Source organism: Pogoniulus pusillus, chromosome 30 (assembly GCF_015220805.1).
Source record: "Pogoniulus pusillus isolate bPogPus1 chromosome 30, bPogPus1.pri, whole genome shotgun sequence".
In the NCBI taxonomy this organism is placed as follows: Eukaryota; Metazoa; Chordata; class Aves; order Piciformes; family Lybiidae; genus Pogoniulus; species Pogoniulus pusillus.
Genome location: NC_087293.1, coordinates 8,940,887 through 8,963,071, shown reverse-complemented (window position 1 = coordinate 8,963,071; position 22,185 = coordinate 8,940,887). Strand labels below are relative to the sequence as shown.

General features: G+C 53.1%; 1 protein-coding gene across 15 annotated transcripts in view; it reads right to left on the bottom strand.

Annotated features, from left to right (window-relative positions):
- NCOR2 (nuclear receptor corepressor 2) overlaps positions 1-22,185 on the bottom strand; it is a 264,994-nt gene that overhangs the window by 19,992 nt on the left and 222,817 nt on the right. For all 15 annotated transcript variants that reach the window (XM_064168689.1, XM_064168685.1, XM_064168698.1 and 12 more), the window contains 12 exons: positions 19,225-19,345; positions 18,034-18,274; positions 13,273-13,428; positions 12,618-12,757; positions 12,433-12,538; positions 11,609-11,713; positions 10,623-10,726; positions 8,161-8,311; positions 3,777-3,929; positions 3,317-3,403; positions 2,616-2,893; positions 1,488-1,851 (listed from right to left, as the gene is read on the bottom strand). In XM_064168689.1, coding sequence (XP_064024759.1) covers positions 1,488-1,851; positions 2,616-2,893; positions 3,317-3,403; positions 3,777-3,929; positions 8,161-8,311; positions 10,623-10,726; positions 11,609-11,713; positions 12,433-12,538; positions 12,618-12,757; positions 13,273-13,428; positions 18,034-18,274; positions 19,225-19,345 — 2,006 coding nt within the window. The remainder of the gene's footprint in view (positions 1-1,487; positions 1,852-2,615; positions 2,894-3,316; positions 3,404-3,776; positions 3,930-8,160; positions 8,312-10,622; positions 10,727-11,608; positions 11,714-12,432; positions 12,539-12,617; positions 12,758-13,272; positions 13,429-18,033; positions 18,275-19,224; positions 19,346-22,185) is intronic.

Genomic DNA, 22,185 nt, shown 5'->3' with positions numbered 1-22,185 from the left:
TTGGTAGCACTTCTCACCCAACCTGGGATGAGCATTACCAGTTCCTGTGTCTCTAACAGCAGGCTGGGGACAGTAGCTGACATAAACCCTCCCCGAGCAGTGTAACCAAAGCCCTTGCATCAGCCTGCACACCAAACACTGGGCTCCAAGACAGTCCATGTGAAGTGGAGATCCTGCTCCCTTCACTATTCTTGACATCTCATAATACATCAAACCTGCTGCTGAAGCCAAAGGAGAGGTCAGGCAGTTCAGGGCAAGATGCCTTCCAGCTCTGACCCACACCACTGGGACTCCTGCAGATCCTCTGCAGCCCAAAGCCAGGTGAGCTCTGGACACAGAAATCCACCCTCTCACCAGTGTTTTGCAGGAAAACAGATTTTAGCCTCGAGATGCCTCCTCACTGCCTGTCCTGTGCTGTCCTCAGCACATGTGCCAATTCCAAAGAGATGCCAACATATGAAGGCTTCTCCCCAGTGACTGAACCAGGAATGCAGCAGAGGCTGAGGCAATGGGACACACTGACCATGGAGAGCTGGAGGGAGTGATGGGGAAGGCGTTTTGGAGGAGCCCTGCACTGCACAGTCCCATCCATCTTCCATTTCTCACTGGGGAGGTGCATCCTGGCCCTGCTTTTTGTCAGACTGCGATGGCTTGTGCTGCACAGCCCCAGATCACAGGACTCCTGGGTCAGGACAAGGATTCACAGGTGGGAGATGCAAAAGGCCCTGAAGCAGTTGCCCATAGCTAGCAGGAAGGTGTCTCAGGGATGGACTTCAGCACTGATCCTGCCCACAAAAGGGGATTTTGTGCTCTGAATCTGAGTGTGTCTCATCAAATCACTGAGCCCAGCTCAGGCACATGCCTGCCTCCCAGAAGCCTCAGGTCTGGCTCTTGGTGATAGGAGATGCCAGGGAGCATGGGCAGCCCCTGCCTGGTGCAGACAGATGGGCTGGGGAGAAGGCAGATCCCAAAGATTAGCCACACTGCTCAGATCTACCGGCTCAGAAGGGATTAGGTGTTCCTGGAGGTGTGGCACTTGGGTGCTCAGGTGATGGATGAGGCACAGACACAGGAGGTTCAGCAAACACACCAGACTGAGGAAAAGCCTGAGGATCCTCTCACCTAGGGCATTAAACAAAGGTGCCCTGGGCCGGTGCTAGGGCAGGGAAGACAATTCTGAAACACCAACTCCACCAGCCATAGCCCGTGACTCCCTTCAGCTACCCTGGCACAGACGTGGGGTGCTCTTGCTGCAACCACATGAGCACCCCCCAGGAAGGCAGCTGAGCTTCAGCTGTCCCTGGCAGCTGCCCCACTGCCATGAGTCAGCCACGGCTGCAGGCAAGAGTGGGTGTGGGGTGCTGGGTAGAACGAGTTCAACAGGCACCTGCTGGGAAGAGCTTAAGCAGCTGGGGTCAGCAGCCACCTCCCACTCGCCTTGCCCACCAAGCTTCCTAGGAATCAGCATCAAGAGGTTTGCTCAGTACCTTCGTGCTGCCGTGGTGTAGACTCTCGTGTAGAGACTGGAGACCCTCTATGCAAGTGGCTGCTGAAGGCTGTGCTGTGCCCTGCTTGGTGGTCCTCATAGGCGAGGGCACTTTGGTGGGGTTTGCCTGGCTCGGGAACAATCACAGGAGCCCCTCTGGCGATGGAGCCACCCGAGTTTGTGACTGGGCTTGGCCTGTTTTTCAGGCTCTCTTCGTAAGCTCTCTCCAGATTCCTCGGGTCTTGGATGACATCCAGTGAGTGCACAGAGTGAAAAGTCCTGCCAGGGCTGCCAATGATGGACCTCACGTCATGCTTTTTGGTACTTGAGGAGGAAGAGCTGCTGTCGTACTTCAGTGGAGTACCCTGGGGACAGAAGGCAGAGGGGACATCAAAGGAGTGTACAGAGTAGCAGAGATGAAGTGACTGCATCCCACCAAGTTTCAGTGGGACTCATGCGTCTGTGTTCTGGTCATCACAGTGGCTGACTTGGTCAAATGGCAACAGCCACTGGCAAAGCAGAGATAATAGCTCCACACGGTGCAGGACAGGGTGGAGTGCCCATCCTGCATGTCTTGTTGTGCTCCAACATGATGCCGATGAGTCAGCGCTGAAGGCTGTCTGTGCCCATCACGCCTCTTTCCTACACATGCTGTGAAATGAGGTAGGGTTATGAGGTGCCATGGGAACCCTCCAAATATTTGGAGCCCAACAGGAGACAGCATGCCATGGTTCACCCTAGCTACTGACCTTGCTGGCTTGGCAGCTGCCCATGAAGGGAGGAGACTCAGAGTCACAACTGCTGAGGGCACCAAGTTGACTCTGGCCCCTTCCGCGTACACATGTGGATGGGGCATCCCTCATGTGCCAGGAGGTGCTGAGCTCCCTTCCCTGGGGTTTTCCGTTTATCCACTGGGAAGGATCACAGAATAGTATGGGTTGGAAGCAACTCCATCAAAGGATGGAAAAGGCAACCTAGACCCAAGCAGAACCTCAGTTCTGACCACTGATAGGCTTGCAAGATAAAGCTCTCTCTGCTCTCCTTTTACCTTGGGAACTGTCCTCAGGGTCTGCACAAGAACGGCAGCCTGAGTAGAACTAATCTCATCCACTCTTCACCCTGTACTCACCTGTGTGATGGAGCCTTCCTTCAGAGGTCTTGCCAGAGAGATGTCTGGTGTTCGCCTCAGCTCCTCACGGGGAATCTCATGGATTGATCTTCCTGCTTCTTTCACTGTGGCCACCAGGCCTTCGTGGGCTGTTTTCATTTTCAGAGGAGTAAGGCCCTCGTGAGACCTGACCTTGTAGGCATCAGATAAGTCCCTTGGTGGAGTGTTTTCCCTCTTGAGCTGTTTGGCTTCTCTTCTGAGGTAGTCCTCATGGGCCTCCACGTAGGACCGAGGTATTCCTGTAAGCCCCAAGCAGATGCAGAATGTGATTCCCTGGCTGGACACTGGACTCTCAGTCCCTGTGCAGATGCTCAGCTCAAGGGGGTCTCTGGTTAATTCACATTACCCCACAACTGGTACCCAGCTGAGAACACACAGCAGCTCTGCCACTAACACAGCTGGGCCACCTCACATCTATCATCACTTTTTGGACCCATTTTGCACCGGTTTCAATCTGCCTTCATGACAGACACTAAAAATTTTTCCCCAACGCTGCTGAGAGCTTAGGTTGGTAGAAATTAATTAAGACTGAAAATCTCTCTGACCACATAACCAAGGCTGCAGAGAACTGCAGCTGAACCTTGATGTGCCTGTTCTTGCTTCCTCCTATTTCCCCACCTGATCTCTGAGGGCCACGGCCATCTTCTGCACGCAGGCTTTACCTTGTGTAATTGAGCCTCGCATGTGATGCTGCTCCTTTAGGTTATGGGGACTGTGTCGGTCTGGAGGGATCGCTCGACCCATGAGACCTAGAACAGATCCAAGGGAGAAAGTTGGGTTTTGACATAGCAGTTTGTCTCCAACAAATGTGTGACATTGATACCAAGGACTCCTGAGACGACAAGTTAAAACATCAACACTTTCTAAATGACTTGGTATCTCTTTCTCAAATGTGCTTCCTTTATTGTAGTCCTGAAACTGGTCACCCAGGACAGAAACTGAAGACACAGGAGCCACTGTGTGTCCCATGCTGCTCAGGTCCTGTCCTGTTGAGATATGCTGCAGGATACTATCTAACCACCTTCAAAACACAAGCATGGGAAGGTGCATCATGTAGACAAGGGACAAGATGAGGCCTCTGCAAGTCACGTGGCATGGGGGACAGGTTTCACCCAGACCCACCTTCAATGCTGGCAGATAAAGTATCACGGGCTGATAAGCCTCGGGTGATCCTCCCCTCCATCATATCGTAGGTCCTCTTGGTTCCTGTGGTCTCATGTGAAGCTCCTGAGCTCCTGCTGTCTTCTTTTGGACACTGAGAAGCAGCAACTCCGCCTGGGGAAGGAAACACCAAGAAGCACCATTATGAGCACAGAAAGTCAGCACTGGCCAAGGGAGGGTGTTTACTTCTGTGTGTGTGTGTTGATGAAAGGTCAAATCCCATCCCAGCATCAGCCACTGCTTGGCAACACCAGAAACACTGTGTGAGGTTGGCTTCCAAGAAATTCAGCTGGTGTTTTCTCCCCTTCCTGCCTGCCTCAGACTCTAGATTTGTGCCTCCTGCTTGGGCAGGAGCATCCGCCCTGTTGTGTTCCACTCCCTCCCTGTTGGGGACCATGGTGCAGGCAGTGGCACAGCCTGGAGCCAGCACGGTGCTGGTGGGAGCAGCTGCGGTTCCAATGAACTTGGCCCTGTGGGTCTGGGGATTTGCCTTTTTTTTTTTTCCTATTTGTTTTGATTTTTGCTAGACACCTACTGTCTGGGACCTTGGCCAGCCTCAACATTTGCTGAGACACTCCCTGGGTGAGAAGATCAGGGAAAAGCGGGGAGAGACAACACTGGAATGATTCCTTTGAAACAGCGACGAGTGCACTCAAGAACTAGGAGAAATGGTGAAAAGACTCACACGAGACTGATGGAGCAAGCACTACAGAACCACAGAATCCCAGCATGGTGGGGGCTGGGAGGGACCTCTGGGGATCATCTAATCCAACTCCTGCTAAAGTAGGTTCATTTAGATCAGGCTGCCCAAGAGCAAGCAGGTTTGGAATCTTTCCAGAGACAGAGACTCCACAGCCTCTGTAGGCAGCCTGTGGCAGTGCTTCCTTTATGTTCAGGTGGAACCTTGTGTGGCTCCAGTTTCCACCCGCTGCCCCTTGTCCTGTCGCTTGGCATCACTGGAAACAGTCTGGCCCCATCCTCTTTACACCTACCCTTTAGATATTGATAACCATTGAGAAGATCCCCTCTGTCTTCTCTTCTGCAGTCTAAACAGCCCCAGGTTTCTCAGCTTCTCCACATCGGAGAGATGCTCTGCTCCCCTCCTCATCTTTATAACCTCCATTGGACTCTCTCTGATACTTCCCCGTTTCTTGAACCGAGAAACCCAAAACTCCCCACTTCAAACCACTAGTGCCATGGGAGACCACTGACTACCTCCTCATCTGAACCTACAGCAGATTCTTCTGCAAATGAACAGTGGACAACTGTCCTAAGTTACACCTCCACCCCTCTGCAAGCACGGCACCACACCCACCCTGGGTGATGGACATCCATTGAGTGTGGTGAGCTGTGACTTCAGCAGGCAACTTCTGATCCAGCTGCCTGGTGCTTAATGCAGTGAGCTCTGAGTGATGCTGGGAGGACCTTCGAGGGTCTCTTCCAACACAATGCATTCTCTGATTCTATGTTGGCTTGGAGAGAGAAACGTCTCTACCCTTGTGGCCGGTCTGCCCAAGCCTGCCGAGGCTTGTCAGTGCCCAGCTCCTCCTCTCTGTGGGCAGAGGAGGTGGTTAAACGATGAGAGAAAATGAAGAAGTTAAAAACATTCATTCCCTCAGAGACAACTGGGAACAAAAGTTCTCTCTGGCAAAACCAGTAATTAATAAAACAGGATTATTACAACTTCACACCCACTGCTGGTTTCTGCAGTCAGCACCCACTCGATCCAGAAAGTGTTTGGGGCTGTGCGTGGGGAAACAAGAGGAGGATCTGTCCCCCAGCCTTCACTTGAGGCTCATTCAATGGGAGAAGTCCAGGGGCGACATTCAGCAGCAGCCAAGCAGCTCACGGCAGCCGCGGGGCTAGCGCCCGCACCCTATCATCAAGGCACATCTGTTGCCACCTCCTGCAGCAGGGCACCCTTTGTACCGCCGGCAAGCAGGGGGAGGGCAGGAGGGAGAAGAGAGACTAAACAGAAAGAAAACCTCTCCAAAGCCACGTCCCCTGCCTTGCAGAAGCCACCAGCAATCATGTGCGGGATGAGAATAACCAATCTAGCACAATTCAGCTCGCACATGCTCCAGGATCTCGCCTCATTACAGCTCTTTTATTTTAAGCACCCTCATGACACTAAAGAATTTGCAATTTTTTTCCCAGCTTGCCAAAACTCACAATCAACAATTTCTGTTTTCTTATTTAATTTCCTTCCCCCCCCCCCCCTCTTTTTTAATTTTTCTTTTTAACTCTTTTTTGCTCTGGACTGCAAAAATTCACCAGGCTGCATGGGGTGGGGGAAGGAGCGAAGCAGCAGGGCTGGCTGGGTTGCAGAAGCAGGCAAGATGACTCAGGATGAGATAAATGCCATCAGGCATGGAAAAGGCTGCTGTGGAAAGGAAAGAATTAATTCCTCATCCATGTCCATGGGGGTAGGATGAGAGGCAATGGGCTCAGGCTGCAAGCAGGGAGATGGGGTGACACCAATGAGCGTGTGCAACAGGGAAGAGTCTGATCTGCAGGTCTCCTTTGCTGTCCAGGATCCCAGTTCTGGTCATGGGCAGCACTTGCTGCCAGGAGCCTTGCCCATCTCCCCCCTGGTGGCACCATTTCTGAGATCAACCTTATTCGACTCCAAGCCTGGGAAAAGGAGACTAAAATAGCTTCTTGCACAAACAAGTCCTGAATCGCTTCCTGCGTCCTCCCTGGTCCGAGCCCTGCCAACTGTCCCAAAGGGCACCCAGACACAAGTCTCCCATGGTGACACTTCTTATCTGGGCTAGAGTTGACAGTGAAGGCAGGCAGGCATGGGACAAGCCGGCTTCCACAGGGCAGGAGAGAAGCATGGTGAAGACTCTTGTCCTGAAAGGCCCTTGTGGTCCCAGGGCACACACCAAGATGGCATCAGCTGCAGCCTGCAAGTCATCCTTTGTGGCCTCACCTGAACCCTCTGCCTCCAGTCTGCAACCACCAGCCTGCAGTAAAACCAGCTGCCTGCACTTGTGGGCAAGAGAAAACGGATTTTGCTGGGCATCTTCTACTTGTGGGACTAATTCCAGGCTGCTGAGCAGGATAAAAAGGATGCTCGGCCCCAGGAAAGGTAAGGAAGCCACACGGAGATACAGGCTGAGGTTAGGATTTGCTCCTTAGTCATCTCCAAACTCAACTGAGAAGAGAGATGACACATGAGGACACAGGGCTGCAGTGTCTGTAACTCAACTCTTCCTGACCCCAGCTGTGGATGATGAGTAGGAGCCCTGCTGCATGCCAGGAGATGCCCAGGCCAGCACAAGGCAAAAGGTGAGCACGGAGAAGTGGTTTCCAGCTTAACTGGAGCAGAACATCTTTGGAGCTCTAATAGGAGACACTGAGACTTGCTGAGCAGCTTTGATGGCCAGAGCTGTGAGCAGCACTGAGGAGGCAGGAGCAGCTGGTGACAGCCTCCTGGCATCGCCAATGCAGCAAGGCACTGTTGGTGCGTTGCCATACAGCAGGGGTGTGTGCTCCAGCATGACTTCTGGGTCTCTCAGGGCCCACTTAGGAACAGCCCAGTTGTTTGCTCACCTTTGCTCTGCCATACTCTTTCAGCACTATTCTCCAGTCAGGAAGAGTCATCCCAGTCAACAAGTGACACTGTCTGTGCCAAGGGCAGCTTCTTACCCTAGACTGGGCTCTGGGGTGGTCATTTGGAGTCCTCACCACCTTCAGATGATAGCAGCTGGCAACAGGCCACTACACCCACCAGAGAGACTCCTTGAGGGATGTGGTAACGGCTTCGCGTCTCCAATAGCTACCGATGCTGTAGCATAGCTCACAAGATACTGAGGAATGGTGCTGCCTGGCCCAGGAGGATTCCTGCAGTGCAGCCTCATGCTGGGAAAGCTGTATGGTGCCCATGACATTGCTGGTAGGGTGGCCAAATAAACCTGTATGCTGAACTACCTGATTTGCCTTCATCTTGCAGATTCTTGAGACCTATCTCGGCCCAAGAGCCTGGGGGTGCTCTCACAATGCTTTCAGACCCTCCTGTGCAGAGGTGTTAGGGATGAAGGCAGTCAGTACCTTCCCATGTGGACTTCTACTTGCCCCTGCTCCCCAAAACCATAGATCCTGGCCACAGCCATGGCTCCACCATGCCCCAGCCTGCTGGCAAAGCCACCTCCAAGGCCAGATAACCACACAGAACAGGGGGCGACCTAGCCAGGCTGTTGGCAGGCAGTGTAGGAAGGGAGAGAAATGCCAATGGAAGCACAGATGCGAAGGCTGGCCTGCTGCACCTCATCAGCCCTTCCTCAAATAGCTCCCAACTCCCAAGCACAAAGCCCCCCAAAGGCAGAGGATTACAACTCACCCTCGTAGGACAGCACGTGGCCTTTCTTCCCTTCGTAGATGACATGTCCTTTGGGCATGGCATCCTCTCTCGCCTTGTCTGCTCTGCTGGGGCTGTCTTCTCCGATTATCCTGGTAATGGTTCCTTTGTACAGCACTTCTGCCGGGGTGCCCTTGGAAAGCCACCAAGATCCATATTTAACAGTGTCACAAGCAATTAAGTGAGCGCGCGCAGGGACAGGCTGTTCCCCGCGGGAGGCTGAGTGTGCCCGGCCTCGGCTGCCTGGCGCAGCCAACAGCGAGCGACTCGCAGCTTAATTATTGATGAGGACGATAACGAGGAGTGGTACAAAGGTACGTGACCTGTGCCAGGCTGCGGGGAAGAGGCGAGGGGTGAGCACAGTGCGCACCTCCCAGATAACAGCTCTCTCACCCTGCCTGCTTTGGAGGCAGACACTCAGCTCAGGTCCACTCCACCGGTTTGGGGGAACAGGGTGGTGCCTCCCTGGGGACACTGGTGACAGCGAGGACTGCTCGAACGTTAGCTTTGTCCCTGCAGCCTGTTTGCCCAGCCTGGAACAGGAGTCACTGAGACATCCTGCTCACCCAGGGCACATCTGCTGGCAGCAAGTGTGACCTTCAGAGAGCTGCCTGCATGCGAGAGCTGGCGGCTGGCAGCTTGCCCGGGTGAGATGGCAAGCATCAGTGAGATCAGTCCTGGAGCAGGTCGGAGAGTGAAAGCTGCCAGTTAGCTCGCCAAGAGAAACAGCAGCAGGCTCCTTACACAAACTGCTATGACCAAAACTTCTCTTTCCCTGGAGGCACACGTGGACACAACTCACAGCCTCTCTGAATCCCTTTCAAATTACCCAGAGCTGGATGTCCTTGAAGATGTCGCTGGTGATTAACACCCTTCTGCCACCACAGCGTGTTAGTAGTGAGTGGCAATAGCCATCGTGATAGGACAGTTCAGACTGACAGCCTCCTAATTCTGCTCAGTTAACCTCACCAACCTCCATGACTGATGCTCATGGGAAGGCCTGAGGAAGCGATGCTCCAGCCAGCTCTGCTGGTGCTTCCAGGCTGTGCCAGTGCAGACTACTTTCCCATCCCATCCCATCCCTCTGAGCAGCAGTGCTCTCCAAAACCCTGCTGCAGTTGCCAGGACATGCCAGCATGCGGGTTCCATGCTCTGATGGGTCACCCTTGCAATACACCCAGGAATGGCTCTGCCAGCTCCAGGTAAGTCATCTGCCTTCTGTGGACGTGCTCAGAGGGGATTTGAAAGCAAGTGATGACAGATGGCTTCAGAGCAGAGAGCATATATTCAAGATCTGCCTTCTGTGAACTGGATGACTAATCTGAGATCAAATGTCAACTCTGGTGCCCAGAGCTGCTGATGGAACGGGAGGCTCCTTCCCCCCACTGGGAGCAGAGGGATGTAGGCTACTGGGCAAGCACAAGGGCCCTGGGCTGAGCTTGAAACCTTATTTTCAAGCGAAAGCAATCCTGATGTATATAAAACAGTGTCTCAGCAAACCCTGTGCATCTGATCTCTGACACGTGGTGCTCAAGACCCTTCATGCTCACCCACTGCTGCCTGTAGCTGCTGCAGGGGCATGTGAGGGGATGGAGCCTGCAATTGCCCTGATGGGTTAACTACAGCCCTGCAGCAGCTGGATGCAGGGCACCAGGCAAGTTAAGTCTTTGCTCTGGGCTTGGATTTAGGTGCAGGTCCCCACAGCCAAAGGGAACATAGTCACCCTCCCTGAATGAGGCAGGCAAAAATCTGATGTGAGTGCCTTTAAGTATCTGAATGATGGCCAGATAAAATCCCCATGGGAAGCAGCGCAGGCTTTTCTTCATGCTCTGTGCTCTGCTACCAGATGAGCAATAACTCACACTGCAAAAACCTATCGCTCGCTTGCCAGCTGCTCTTCTGAAGATGGATGGTGGAGATTAAGGCCAAAGTACCTTCCTGCTCCAGAGAGCCTTTGGCCAGGACCCCCTGTGTAGCATGGCAGGAGACCTCGCTACCTTACGTGAACCACCCAGCCTCTCTGTCTTCTCCACCTGGCCTGGGCCCTCTGCCCATCTTCTCCTCCCTGCTCTGCTTGCTTGCACTGGCAAGATTATCTTCCCAGAGCCATTCAAAGCTGCTTCTGTCTCCATTTCTGACAGCTACAAAAAGCCAAGGGGGGTCAGATGTGCTGTAAAGATCTGCATCTCTGTCAAGCTGTGCTCATCTGCAAGCTCAGCTCATGGGATGCGGATTGTGACATTCCAAGTGGAGGCTGCAAAGGCTCTGGCTGCAGACATCTCCAACAGGTTCCATGGAATGGGAACATCACAGAGGCCCCCACTTCTCAGCTCCATGCCACACATGCAGTACAGTCCACAAACTTCTGGGTCCCCACATCCAACACCACAAGCTGCAGCTGCCAGTACTCAGGAAGCAAAACCCACTAGAGATGAGGGACCTACATGTGTGATGGACCCCCGGTAGGTGATGGATGACTCCGGAGGCGGTCTGGACGTGGGTGTTCCTTTGGTGATGCTCCCTCCTGAGGCAGAGCTGAGGGAAGTACCTGTAGGACACAAATCAGTGAGCTAGGGGCTGGACTTGCTCTTCAGCACAAAAACTGTGGGGGCTGAGATTCCTGATTAAGTGCAGGATTTGCTCTCATCTCCACCAAGATGAGCTACCCAAAGGAAAGCCCTTCAAGTGACATCAGTGTTAAATCCCATGCCTTCCAGAGCCCTTCCCACCCTGTCCTAAGGGACTCAGCCCCCTAAGCCCAGGGCTGGGAGGTGTTAAAATGGGTTAAGGCTTTCAGCTCCCTGGTTCATAGAGGGGCTGGGCAGATTTATGGCCCTGGGAGAAAGCACAGCTTGTCTCAGCCTCTCTTGATGTGATCAGAGCAGATCTCCAACGAGATGCAGCTCGTGGAGGTTTAAGTTCATCTGCTGGTTATCTGTGCTGGGTTGGAGCCAGCCCAATGCACTCATGCATCCCACTGCCTTGACTGGGGGGGGTTCAGAAATCACTATTTGTACTTAAAACCAACATCTTTGCATTTATTTTCTTCTGCATGGCTAATGAGGAAAGAAACAAGGGAGGGATAGATTTAAATGAAACGTGGCTGTGCAGCAGCAGTGAAGGAAACCGATTAATGGCACTGAAACAGGTCTCACTCCGTCTTAAGCAACAGACTTTGGGGTGCCCCTTCAACACAAAACCTCTCCCAGTATCAATGCACAAGGCCTTGATTCGGGGAGATGGCTAGAAACACAGACATTGGACAGACCTATCTGTCACCACACTGGCAACAATGGAGAAAAGGGGTGAAGAGATCACTCAGATTGGGCACAACCTCAGAAACCAAACCCAAAATCATCGGGCAGCCGCAGCAGAGCAGCGTTTGGCAGGCCTGGCAGTGCCAGCATCCCTCCCACCCCCAGCTCCTCACCCCGCAGGATGGAGCCCTCCTGGGATGGCTGCAGAACCAGACTTTCTGGCTGGCTGGCCTGGCTTCTAGGAGATAGTTGTTCCTGCTTTACTCCAGGAAAAGGCACTGGAAAACATTAACCACATATCAGTATAGGTGCATGGGGCCACATTGCTCTGCTGCTTGAGGCTTTCATCTCTGCCAGCCCTTAGCTGCCATCTCCTTGGCGTCTCTGCCATCCCCACTATGTTAGGACAACCTTCTCCAAGGCTGTGACAGGCAGTGAAGTGCACAGCCACCAGTGAGCAAAGCCAGATCTTTGTTCTCACCCTGGCAAAGGCATTGCTGGGTGCTGCCTGCACCAGGAGCAGGGCTGGCATTGAAAATCCACTGCTGATTTATAATGGCACCCATGCACACTGGCAAACAGGGCCCAGCTCCCCTCTCCTCGGACTCGGTCCTGCTCCAACCCCTTCTGCTGTTAAGAAATACTTCCAAATCTGCAAACTAAACACTTTCTTTGTTCACTTTAGGCTATTTACTCTTTATCCCACCAGCCTGGGGAGTGGCAATATATTTCCTTCCTTCAATCACAGTATTAACTGGAGGGTATTTATAGGCTGGGATGTGTCTCTGACAGAGCTGCTGGTTTCCTATAGTGCACAAATTTAGCTCCCCATGCCTCTGCTCTCTTGATGGACTAATCCTTTCATCCTCTTAGCAGGTCCCTCTGCACTCCCTTGCTGCGGCCTGCACTCCTTCTTTCCCCTACAATGCCAACAATCTCACCTCTCTCCTGCTGCCCTTGGAGCACATGAAAAATCACTTGCCTCCTGATTTCTTACCCAGTTTCTTGGGATCCATGGTCAGTGGCAAGCCCATGGTGATGGAGCCGACGGGGACCTTGGCATGCTCGGAGCTGTAGGGCGTGTGGAGCTGGATAGGCATACCCTGTGGTGTGACAGAAGAGGTCAGAGAGTGGCTGCCAGTCCCCACGAAGTGCTCCCACTGTTCATACCCCATCCCTTACCTGGGAGATGGATCCAACAGGTCTCTCCAGCACAGAGGGGTGCTTGGTGGAGGAGATGAGGGGGGGAGGGTTGGAGATGCTCGCCAGTCTCTGCAGCCCCGAGCGAGAGCTGTCATGCAGGTTTAGAGGGATGGGGTGTCCTGTGTGGGAAACACGAACATTAGCAAGGCTGAGGGAAGGCTGAGAGGAATGGGGGACTGGAGGCGGCAAACTGGCTGGCTGGGAGCCTGCCCTAGCATCTGAGTCACACAACTGTTTTGGTAACTGGAATAGCTTAAAGGACTGCCTTGTCCCCTCTGCAGCCTGAGCATGTTCTGTGTCTGACTTGCCTGCCATCCGCCAGACAGAGAGGGACAGTGCAGAGAGGCATGAAACCTGTCTGACTTGGAACCGAAGGCAGTGCAAGGGGCACCCACACTGTTCTGTGACAAAACATGTCCCCAGACCTGCCCTGGCCAGAGCTGGGAGACCGGCAGGGACACTCTCAGACCCCTGCATTAGCAGCAAGGGAGCTTGGTGCTGAGCCAAAGCTCAGCTCTTACCCCCTCTCCGAAAAGTTGCACTGATTCAAGAGCATGAGCTGTGATGTGGCTGCAGCACAGCCTCTGTGCTTGGCCCTGGGGCAGGACAGAGGGCACAGGTGGCTTTTACTTGCCTGATGGGTTGTACTGAAACAAGTGGGGCTCTGCCTGGGGAGAGGTTTTGATCACATCCCGTGGGTAGGACAGGACAGGGGGCCAGCAGGAGGTGGCCGTCGGCTCTGCGCTCAGCTTCTGAGCCTCTGCGATGGGTGAGAAGTGCACAGCCTTTTCTGCAAGGAAAACAGAAAGCAAACAGCTTACTCAATGGTCCCCATGGGTCAGAGGTCCCTGTGGACATGGACAGGGAAGCCAGAGTTAGCTCTCATGGGAAGTGGCTTCAGTTCAGTCTTGGCCAGCCATGATCTGAGGGCTGAATTACCCAACCCAACTAAAACGAAAAGGGTTCGGTGTCACTGCTTGGATATGACAGCTTTTACTACACTCAGATGCTTAACCGTGCAGCAGGGAGGACAGATGCCCATGTTAGTGACTCTGCTAGTGTCACTGCCAGCCAGGACCACCATGGACACCCAGGAGAGATGGCATTCACTGTGCAGGCAGGGTAGTGGCTAACCTCAGCAGACAGCTATTGCAATGAGTGCAGGGTCCAGATTCTCATCAAGGCCCAGCCAAGTGCAAACTGCTCCCAGACAGCTCCTGCCTGTGTCCACAGCTCTGCATCAGCCACCATAGCAGAGCTGGGGGATTAACCATAATCCTGCCAAACCTTTCACTAAGGTTAAAGCCAAAAGCCACCAAAGTCCCCTCTAGCTTGTGGGAGATCTCCAGCAGAGGCACAAGCTGTCTGGAGACAACACTGTCTGCGTGCACAGCCAGGCACAGGGTGCCTGGAGAGTCCCAAACCACTGCCAGAGACCACTGTGTATCAGCACACTGGGAACAAGCGCATTCCCACATGGCAACGTGAGAGTTCAGCCGCTCCTGAAGGACAGCTGCTGCCTATAAACTATCTGTAGGCTGTGGGGAGCAGCCAGGGATAATGGCATCAGCTTCTTGGACAGCAAGGGAATAATATGCAGATGTTCTCCAAGCACCTGGGACAACCATGCTGTATGAGACTCATAAAGGCAAATGAAGATCAAGTGGGGTTCTGCAGGATGATTAGATGCCTCTGCAGGGATTGGGGCAGCTTGCTGGTCCTCTGCAAGGCACTGAGGCTGAGGGCAGGGAAGCTTCCTGGAAAGATCGGGCTTGGGACACTGGATGCAAGGCTGGCTTCACCCTGCCTATGAAAAGGCTGATTGGAGGCCATGAAATGGTTAATGGTGAAGTCGTCATGCTGGGGATTCCCCAAAGCCTGCCATGTTCTGCAGGGTGCCAAGGAAAAGAAGGGCTTCACCCACACCAGCTCCAGGCCAAGTGCACCCTCAGGCTTTGCTGAGCAGAGGGATGAGACAGCCTTTTCTGGATGGATTACAGGCAGGTTTGGGAGGGATTCATTTGTAATCAATGAACACTTCATTTTGCACTGCCCTTCTTCCTCAGACCCCTCCCCCCCGCCAAGTAATGTCTGCATTGACCAGAAATTAGAAACTGTGAAGTAAACTACAGCAATCACAAACAAACCCAGCCCTTAACCATCAGGTTTTGATAAAAATAGATGCCTGAATCCTGCTAAGCCTAATAATAGGGCAAGTAGATTATCAGAGGCCCAATTTAATGAGGCTTTACTGCATTATCGTTATTAATGCTTGGTGCACTCAGAAGCTGGGAGATTATTCTTGTCCCCTTCAGTGAGAGAAGAAATCCATTATTGGCACACGGAGGTGTCCAAGCACTCACACCTCTGCAGCCTGGTGGGCTACAGCCTCTTCTGTCCTCATCCTGGATCCCAGACAAGATCCCTTCCTCCTGCCAGCATGGGGGAATCCAGGCACATCCTCCAGATGTCAGAGAGCCCCTGGCACGTCCACACTCCCTAAATTTCTCAGCTCAGCTCGCGTAGGGGCTAACAGCACTGGGATGTCCTGTCTGAAGATGCTCACTTACGCCAAGGCATTGTCAGCCAAGACTACAGTGCACCCTGGATGGCTCTTGGAGAGCCCCGTTCCTCCTCCCCTCCCCGTGGGAGCAATCCCCTCCCCTGCCTGCCTCCCCAGCCTGTGAAATGCAGCCAGCTCCTAATTGCCCCCGCATTAGCGGGTGGCTATAACTCAGCCAGCTCTAGATAAAATAGCACTTACGCGGGGAAGAGAGAGTTCCTATTACTGTTTATCAAGCCCCTGGAAAGGGAGTGAAGGAGTCAGAGTTTATATGATCCGTCATCCAAATTAATGCTCTTGGCTCCCCATCGCCTGCAAAGGCCAAACGAAACACAACTAAATCAACACAAACCACGCCGCTGGCTTGCGAACCGCACAGCGATAACCAAAGATATGCCCGGCGGCGACTCGGCAACGGGGACCGGGATCCGTCTGCCTGCCGAGGAGACCCAGGCAGGGCTGCCTGCCTCGGCCGGGCCCCGCCATTCACGGCTCGCCGCGGAAGGCAGCGCTCAGGAAGGTACAGCGTTTGCCTGGCTGCCCTCCAAGCCGATACAGCCCCAGCCAGCGGCTGCGAGGCAGCCAACGCCGTGGCCAGGATGTGTGCAAGACTTGGCTTTGATGCGGATCCAGAGTGGTGCGAAGGATGTTGATCTCTGGAGCGGCTGCAAGAGTTCAAGTGCTCTTATCAAGCAGGGGAGGAACAGGAGTACCTGCTCCGCTGGAGCTGGCCCCTTGCTGGAAGGTGGCAAAGGGCTGCTCTCCTGAAGGGTTTGCAGCCTGTGCTGGACGCTCCTGCTTAATGCACGACCCCAGTTATGTGGCAGCACCATGCTGGCAGTCTGGGTGTGCGCCGCTGCACTGGGACAGCTCAGCAGGGCAGAGACGGGACCTACACAGATTTGCCAGAACTATCGGTCACCTCCCCCTCTAACCCCTGACCTACAGCTGGGATCTGTTCCAAGAGGCAGAAATAGCACTGACTTGCTGCCTGAGCCATAAGGGGCTTTGGGAAACTTGATTTCTCCCCTCGAGGTGACTCATCAAAAACCTGCTAGTTTTCAAATGGGAGGCATATTCCCATCACAGAGATGTCCAGTCTATGATTCCCTAGAGCCCATGTGCAACTCAGCACACAGATCTGGAGATCACACTTCTGTGGTCCAGAGCCTCTCAGACATTTTCAAGGGTACAAGGAGGTGTGACAAGATTCACAACCAAGTAAGACTCAGAGCCTTAGAGATGTGAAAGGAGAGAATAAAGTGCTTTGTAAAGAATAAAGACATAAAGAATGCACCTGGGTATCAGACCCTTGCATTTAATGGTGCTGAGAGCTCACAGCATGGTTTATCTCCAACCCCTAAACCCTGCCCCCTAAAATCTGCCTCATCTCATCCTCTTGTGGCCACGAGGAAGCTGGAGCTGCAGCACTCGGATGCTGGAGATGAACAGCTCTGGGTTTGGGTGCCAGCCACAGCATCCGGCTCACCAGGAAGCTGAGCTGTGCCAGACCAGATCCGCACAGGATTATGGCACAGGAGGAGATCAAATTTGATTACCTGCCTCTGCAGGGGGAAGAACTGGAGGGGAACTGTTCCGCCTGGGCAGCAAACATGAGCACAGCAGGATGAGATCAGCTGGAGATGGGACTTCATGGGTGGCAGCACCACCCCTCAGGGGGAACTCCCTTTCTTTCAAGGTGAACAGCCACCTTCTTTGCTTACATGCAAACCATCCTGGAGGTGTGATGCACACACGGTACTGTTTATTGTTGAAAGAAAATCTGGCTGACTACCAGCAACCAATGCTTCTTGCAAGCATATCATTCTGTGCAGAGGGACATGACAGCTTGAAGAATAAATACCTGGGCCTGAATGCTGCAGAGCAGGCTGTTAAGATCCTGGCTGCCCGAGGGTGAACTAGTGCAGAGATTTTCCAACAAAGATCAGAACCCAGGCCCAGGGCGGATTTGACTCATCAGTGTAGTCTTATCCACCCTCCATCTCCATACATAAGCAGGTCATTTTTGCAGCTGTACCCATCTCTGTGCAAGATTCAGTACTGGGGGGGCATCACATCCACCCAACCCAACTTCCCTTCTCCTCTCGCTGTGTCACTGGTGACAGTGTCTCATTTTCACATGCAACTGAACTGCAGGCTGGCTGTGAGGGGCAGGGACACAGACTCTGAACTGGAACAGACTCTAACAGTCAGATTAAAAACACATTTAGAGGATGGTCTCATCAGGACTTCCCGTCTCTCCTTAACCTTGATCCCCAGGTGCTCAAGCTAATAACGCTTCAGATTCTCTATGGTGGGAAACTCTGAATTGCTCATTAGGCAGCCAAACCACATCAGAGCTATTCCGGGGAGAAAGCACTGAGAATCTTTACAGGAACCTTTGGACTGCGAGTCACAGTATTAGCATTGATTTAAAATGAAATAATGGTCCCCGCTGAGCATTAAAAGCATTCTTTATAGAAAGCCAGCAAGGTAGAAAAGAGCCATTGTACCCAGAGCCCTGGCATGCCTCCAGGCCCCTCTGCTCTCCAGTGAATGGCAGAGACGCTAATAAAGGCAATCTTCACCTCCCCAGCGCTCCAGGCTGGCCCCGTGTTTGCTGTGGGCTCAACGAGACATGATGTACTGTCTAATGAACATGGGAGATTAGCCATGCCTCTCTCCAGCTTCAAGATGCTATTAAAGAGCTTTCAAGGGCCGAAGCAAGCTTTCACCAAAGAGCAGGAAGGCTGCTGGCTGCGCCCAGCTGCACAGGCACACACCAGGCATTTCCCCAGGGATCAACGTGCACCGACATGCGCACATCCCTACCTTCCTTGTCACCAACAGCAGGGCTCCTGCTCTTCCCCCTGGGACTGCTGCTTGGCTGCTGCTGCTGCTCCTTCTCAGCCTGTGGCTGCTGGGACTGCGAGAGCTTGCTCGGGGCCATGTCCTCGCGGGCAGACTCGTGGGCTTTTGTGATCTGCTGCTGGTAGAGGGCCAAGGCGTGGGGAGGCACCTGAGGCTTTGTGCTTCCACTCTGCAAGATCCCCTCCGAGAAACCTTCGGAAATCTGCAAAGCAATAAGAATTGGTGACGCTTGTCATGTGCTGGTGACATTCCTAACAGTCTTGAAGACATGGAGGTGTTACGAGAAGCACCTGCCCCACACTGTCACTGCAAGTCTCACCAGCCCGAACAGGGCTCCAAAGCTCACCAGCCACCAGAGATCAAAAACAGCCCACAACAAAGAGTGTCAGCCCCTGTGCTGATGACACTGCAGGAGAGCCTCAGACTCCTCTTGTTTAAAACAACTAATCCATAGGTAAGTGCTTGTAGCTTTTGCCAGAAGTCACCTCACAGCAGTCACATCTTAAAGCTGTAACATGGAAACTGTAAGAGCACTAGCAATGGGTCCTCCTTTGGTACTCAAAACCCAAAGCAGGGATTTCCTCCCTGTCCAACCTGTGCTATTGCTCCTCTGCTGCTGACCCTGGAGATACCAGGATGCTTTTGTCACAGCCTAAGCCCACAGCACTAGGAGGAACCATCAGCCCTGGAGAAAACATGTTCATTCAGTACACAGCTACTGAGTAACCAGAAAGGGGCATGAGGCAGAGCTTCTGGGTGAGGAAGTGCATAAATGCTTCTTAAGTGGTATCCTTCAAGCACACGAGATGAAGAGAAGCGTAGGGCTGGGAAGGTGCACACTTTCTTTTTAAAGCAATGGGAGGCAGCAGTCATGTGGTGATGAGAAGCTTTTTCTGCCCAGACCTCCCACAACTTTCTGATAAAAGAGCTCCAGGGACATCCAAACATTGCTGGCAGAGCTGCTCCAGCAGCTGGGAACACACTCTGCATGGAGAGCACCTTGTCTGCTGTGGAGCTTCCATGACCAGGAGCAGACCACAAGCTGGGATGAGCACAACCTTACCACAGAGGACACAGCCCAGCAAAGGGCATGCAGGAGGCACACATGGACATCATGCTCCCAGTCCTGTCCCACTCAGGTGGGGTACTCACAATGGGAGGGATGGCAGCAGCACGCTGCTTCAGCTGCTTCAGGTCCAGCGGCTTCTGCGGTGAGGAGTTCAGCCTGGTGTCACTGGTGGTGTTGAGCAGGCTGGGTCGGGGGGACAGCAACCTGCACACAAAACATGCACATCAGCTGGGCAATGCCACGGACAAGCTCCACAACCCATTGCTCCTCTGCACCTCTCTGCCTCATGCTCCTGAGCCTAGAGAGGAGCATGCTGGACCACTGCTTGCTGCTGGGAATCCAGGCTCTTTAACACATCTTGTGCCTGGGCTTCCAGCCCTGGAAGCTGCTGCCCTGGTCCCAAACCTAATTGCCAACTACCACTCAAAGATCTCATCATCCACCGTGAGGACACATGTCCTACAGGAAGCTGCTCAGCTCAAAAATCTGCCCTGCTGCCCAAAGCACAGGGACCTGTAGCTGCTGGGGAGGTGGCACATTCTCCACCCTGGTGGGCTGCAGAGTCTCTGGGTTGTTTTGGTCTGTCAGAGCAGGCACAAAGAGGAATGCAACTCAGCCCAGCAATGCCCAGCTAGCAAGTGGGACAACTTTGTTGTGGGATGAAGAGGCTGAGGGTAGGCTGCGAGCAGGATGAGTTCCAAATCCAGCTTTCCAAAGAAGATAACCACCACAGGGCTGCAAGCTCAAATGAGACCATTACAGTCTGGGAGAACAGGCTTTTGAGCCCTCGTTCCCTCATCCTCTATGCTAACTATTTCTAGCAAATCCACTCTTGTCCAGAATAAACCTGAGGGAGAATTGGAGCTGGGAGTTAGAGAGCAGGGTGATCAGTTCAGATTTCATTTGGGCATCATGCTAGCCTCCAGAGCTCACACGTGGCGCTGGCCTGGAGCGCAGGATGGGCCTCAAGCTCCTCTTCAAGGGCTGTCCTTTATCAAGGTGCTAAAGCCTGAGTAAGCCACCACGTGCACATGAATGGGGTGCTCGGATCACTTGCAAGATGAGAGGCTGGATTTGGATGGGATTTGGTGTTCAGCTCAGCAGCTGTGCAGCCCTGTGCCCTCTCCATTTCCTCTTCCCTTGGCTGTTTGAGTTGCCTGTTATATACTCAACTGGCCACGCTCAGCCCCTGAGCAAGGAGTGCAAGGTGGTTATCTCCATGATGTCACCAGAAGGGGTGGGAATGGAGGCGTGCAAGGGCCCTGGGTCAAACACTCAGTGTGTTCAGCTCTTAAGCCCATGCTGAGACCCTGAGGGACCACATATCTTTGGTCCATCTCTGCTTTCTCTCCTTTCTGACTCAAATTTGTTGAAGCCAGTTCATAGTTTTCAAGCTTTACAGCTTGATTTGTTTATTTTAGCTGTTATTTCACTGCTCTCTTCAGTCTATAACTCTCAAGGTCATCCCATGTTCACCCTTGGATGGATAAATAAGTGTGCTGGGGCCATGCTTGGGGAATCAACTCATCGTGGCACTGAGACTGCCCCAGACCCTGCTCTGTGCAGTGCCCAGCATTGGAGGGGAAGAAGATCCACCACCAGACTGCAATCCAGGAAGGCCAGGCAAGGGACAGCAAATTTGATCTGGTCCCCAAATAACTGTATTGATGGCTGCTCATGGAGCTACATGGGTGTTGTGAAGACATACTGTGGGAGAAACAGGGCTCACCAAAGAGATGCAATGCTCCAGAGTCTGCTGAGACACATGGTTGGGGCCAAGGCCACCTGGCACTCAGTCCTGAGACCTTTAATGCCATGCTGAGCTGCAGCACTGCTACTCTTGGGCTGCCAAGCTGGAGACACTCCATGTTCACAGCATGCTCTGCAGCCCTGGCCCTGCTCTGCTCTGGTTTTGCTCCAAAGAAGCCAATATTTTAAAAATTATTTTCAATCAAGGCAGTTTTTTACCAGGCTTTGAGCAGCAGAGCAGCCAGTACAGGCTGCCAGCCAGCTCAGCTCCAGTGTCGACAAAGAGCTCCTCTCCTACCACTTCAGCCCTGACACTAGTGTTGCCAGGCTAGTAATGTGTCACCCTCGGGATCAGACAGGTCTTGGTGCTTACCAGGAGGTGCCTGACCGGGCAATGCTGGCCTAGCTCCATGTCACTGTCAGTGGCGCAGGACAGAGACCAGCAGCTGTGGCTGCACTCTGCACTGCTGCCCTTCTCAGCACTGATTCTTGTGGGACATGTGGCTAAAAAGCCTGGTTTTCTGGAGGCTGGGATTTTGATCAGAAAGCAAGGTCATAGAATCATTTTGGTTAGAGGAGAGCTTTAAGTTCGACAAGTCCAACCCTTACCCCAGCATGGCCAAGTCACCACTAAACCACGTCCCTCAGTACCTCATCTGCACAACTTTTAACTCCCTCCAGGGATGGGAACTCCACTGCTTCCCTGGGCAGCCTGGGCCAGGGCTTGACAACCCTTTTGGGGAAAAAATATTTTCCCAATGTCCAAATTAAACCTTCCTGGGCCCTGCAAGCTCGAGCAAGCCCTAGAAGAGCAACCACCCCAGCATCCACCCAGGGCACTTGTGGCACTTGCAAAGATGCATACCTTTAAGATGAATACCATTAAGATTCATTTAAGTAAACTTACAAACCCCAGGTTTCCAAATGCCCTCTGGGATTCTGATGCTTAGGAAGCCAGAGTCAGTCTTCATTAACCTGCAAACTGCATAATTTACTGTCCCCCACCCAGCTGACCTTGTGCTGGGCACAAGCCTGACTGCTGGATGCTTTTCTCTAGAAGTCAATGGATAAGCAACCCACATCATTCCACTACCAACTCAGGGCTTCCCAAACCCAACCACCAGACCCTGGCTGATGGTGTTGGGAGGCATGGAAAAAGGGCTTGGTCAGGAAGGAGTTGGCATGAACATGGCTGAGCCTTGGCAGTGGGGAGACGTTCCCCTCCCAGGCACACAGCTTTGGGGGTCATCAGAACAGGTCTTCCCCAAAACCCTTCACCTTCCACCACAGACATG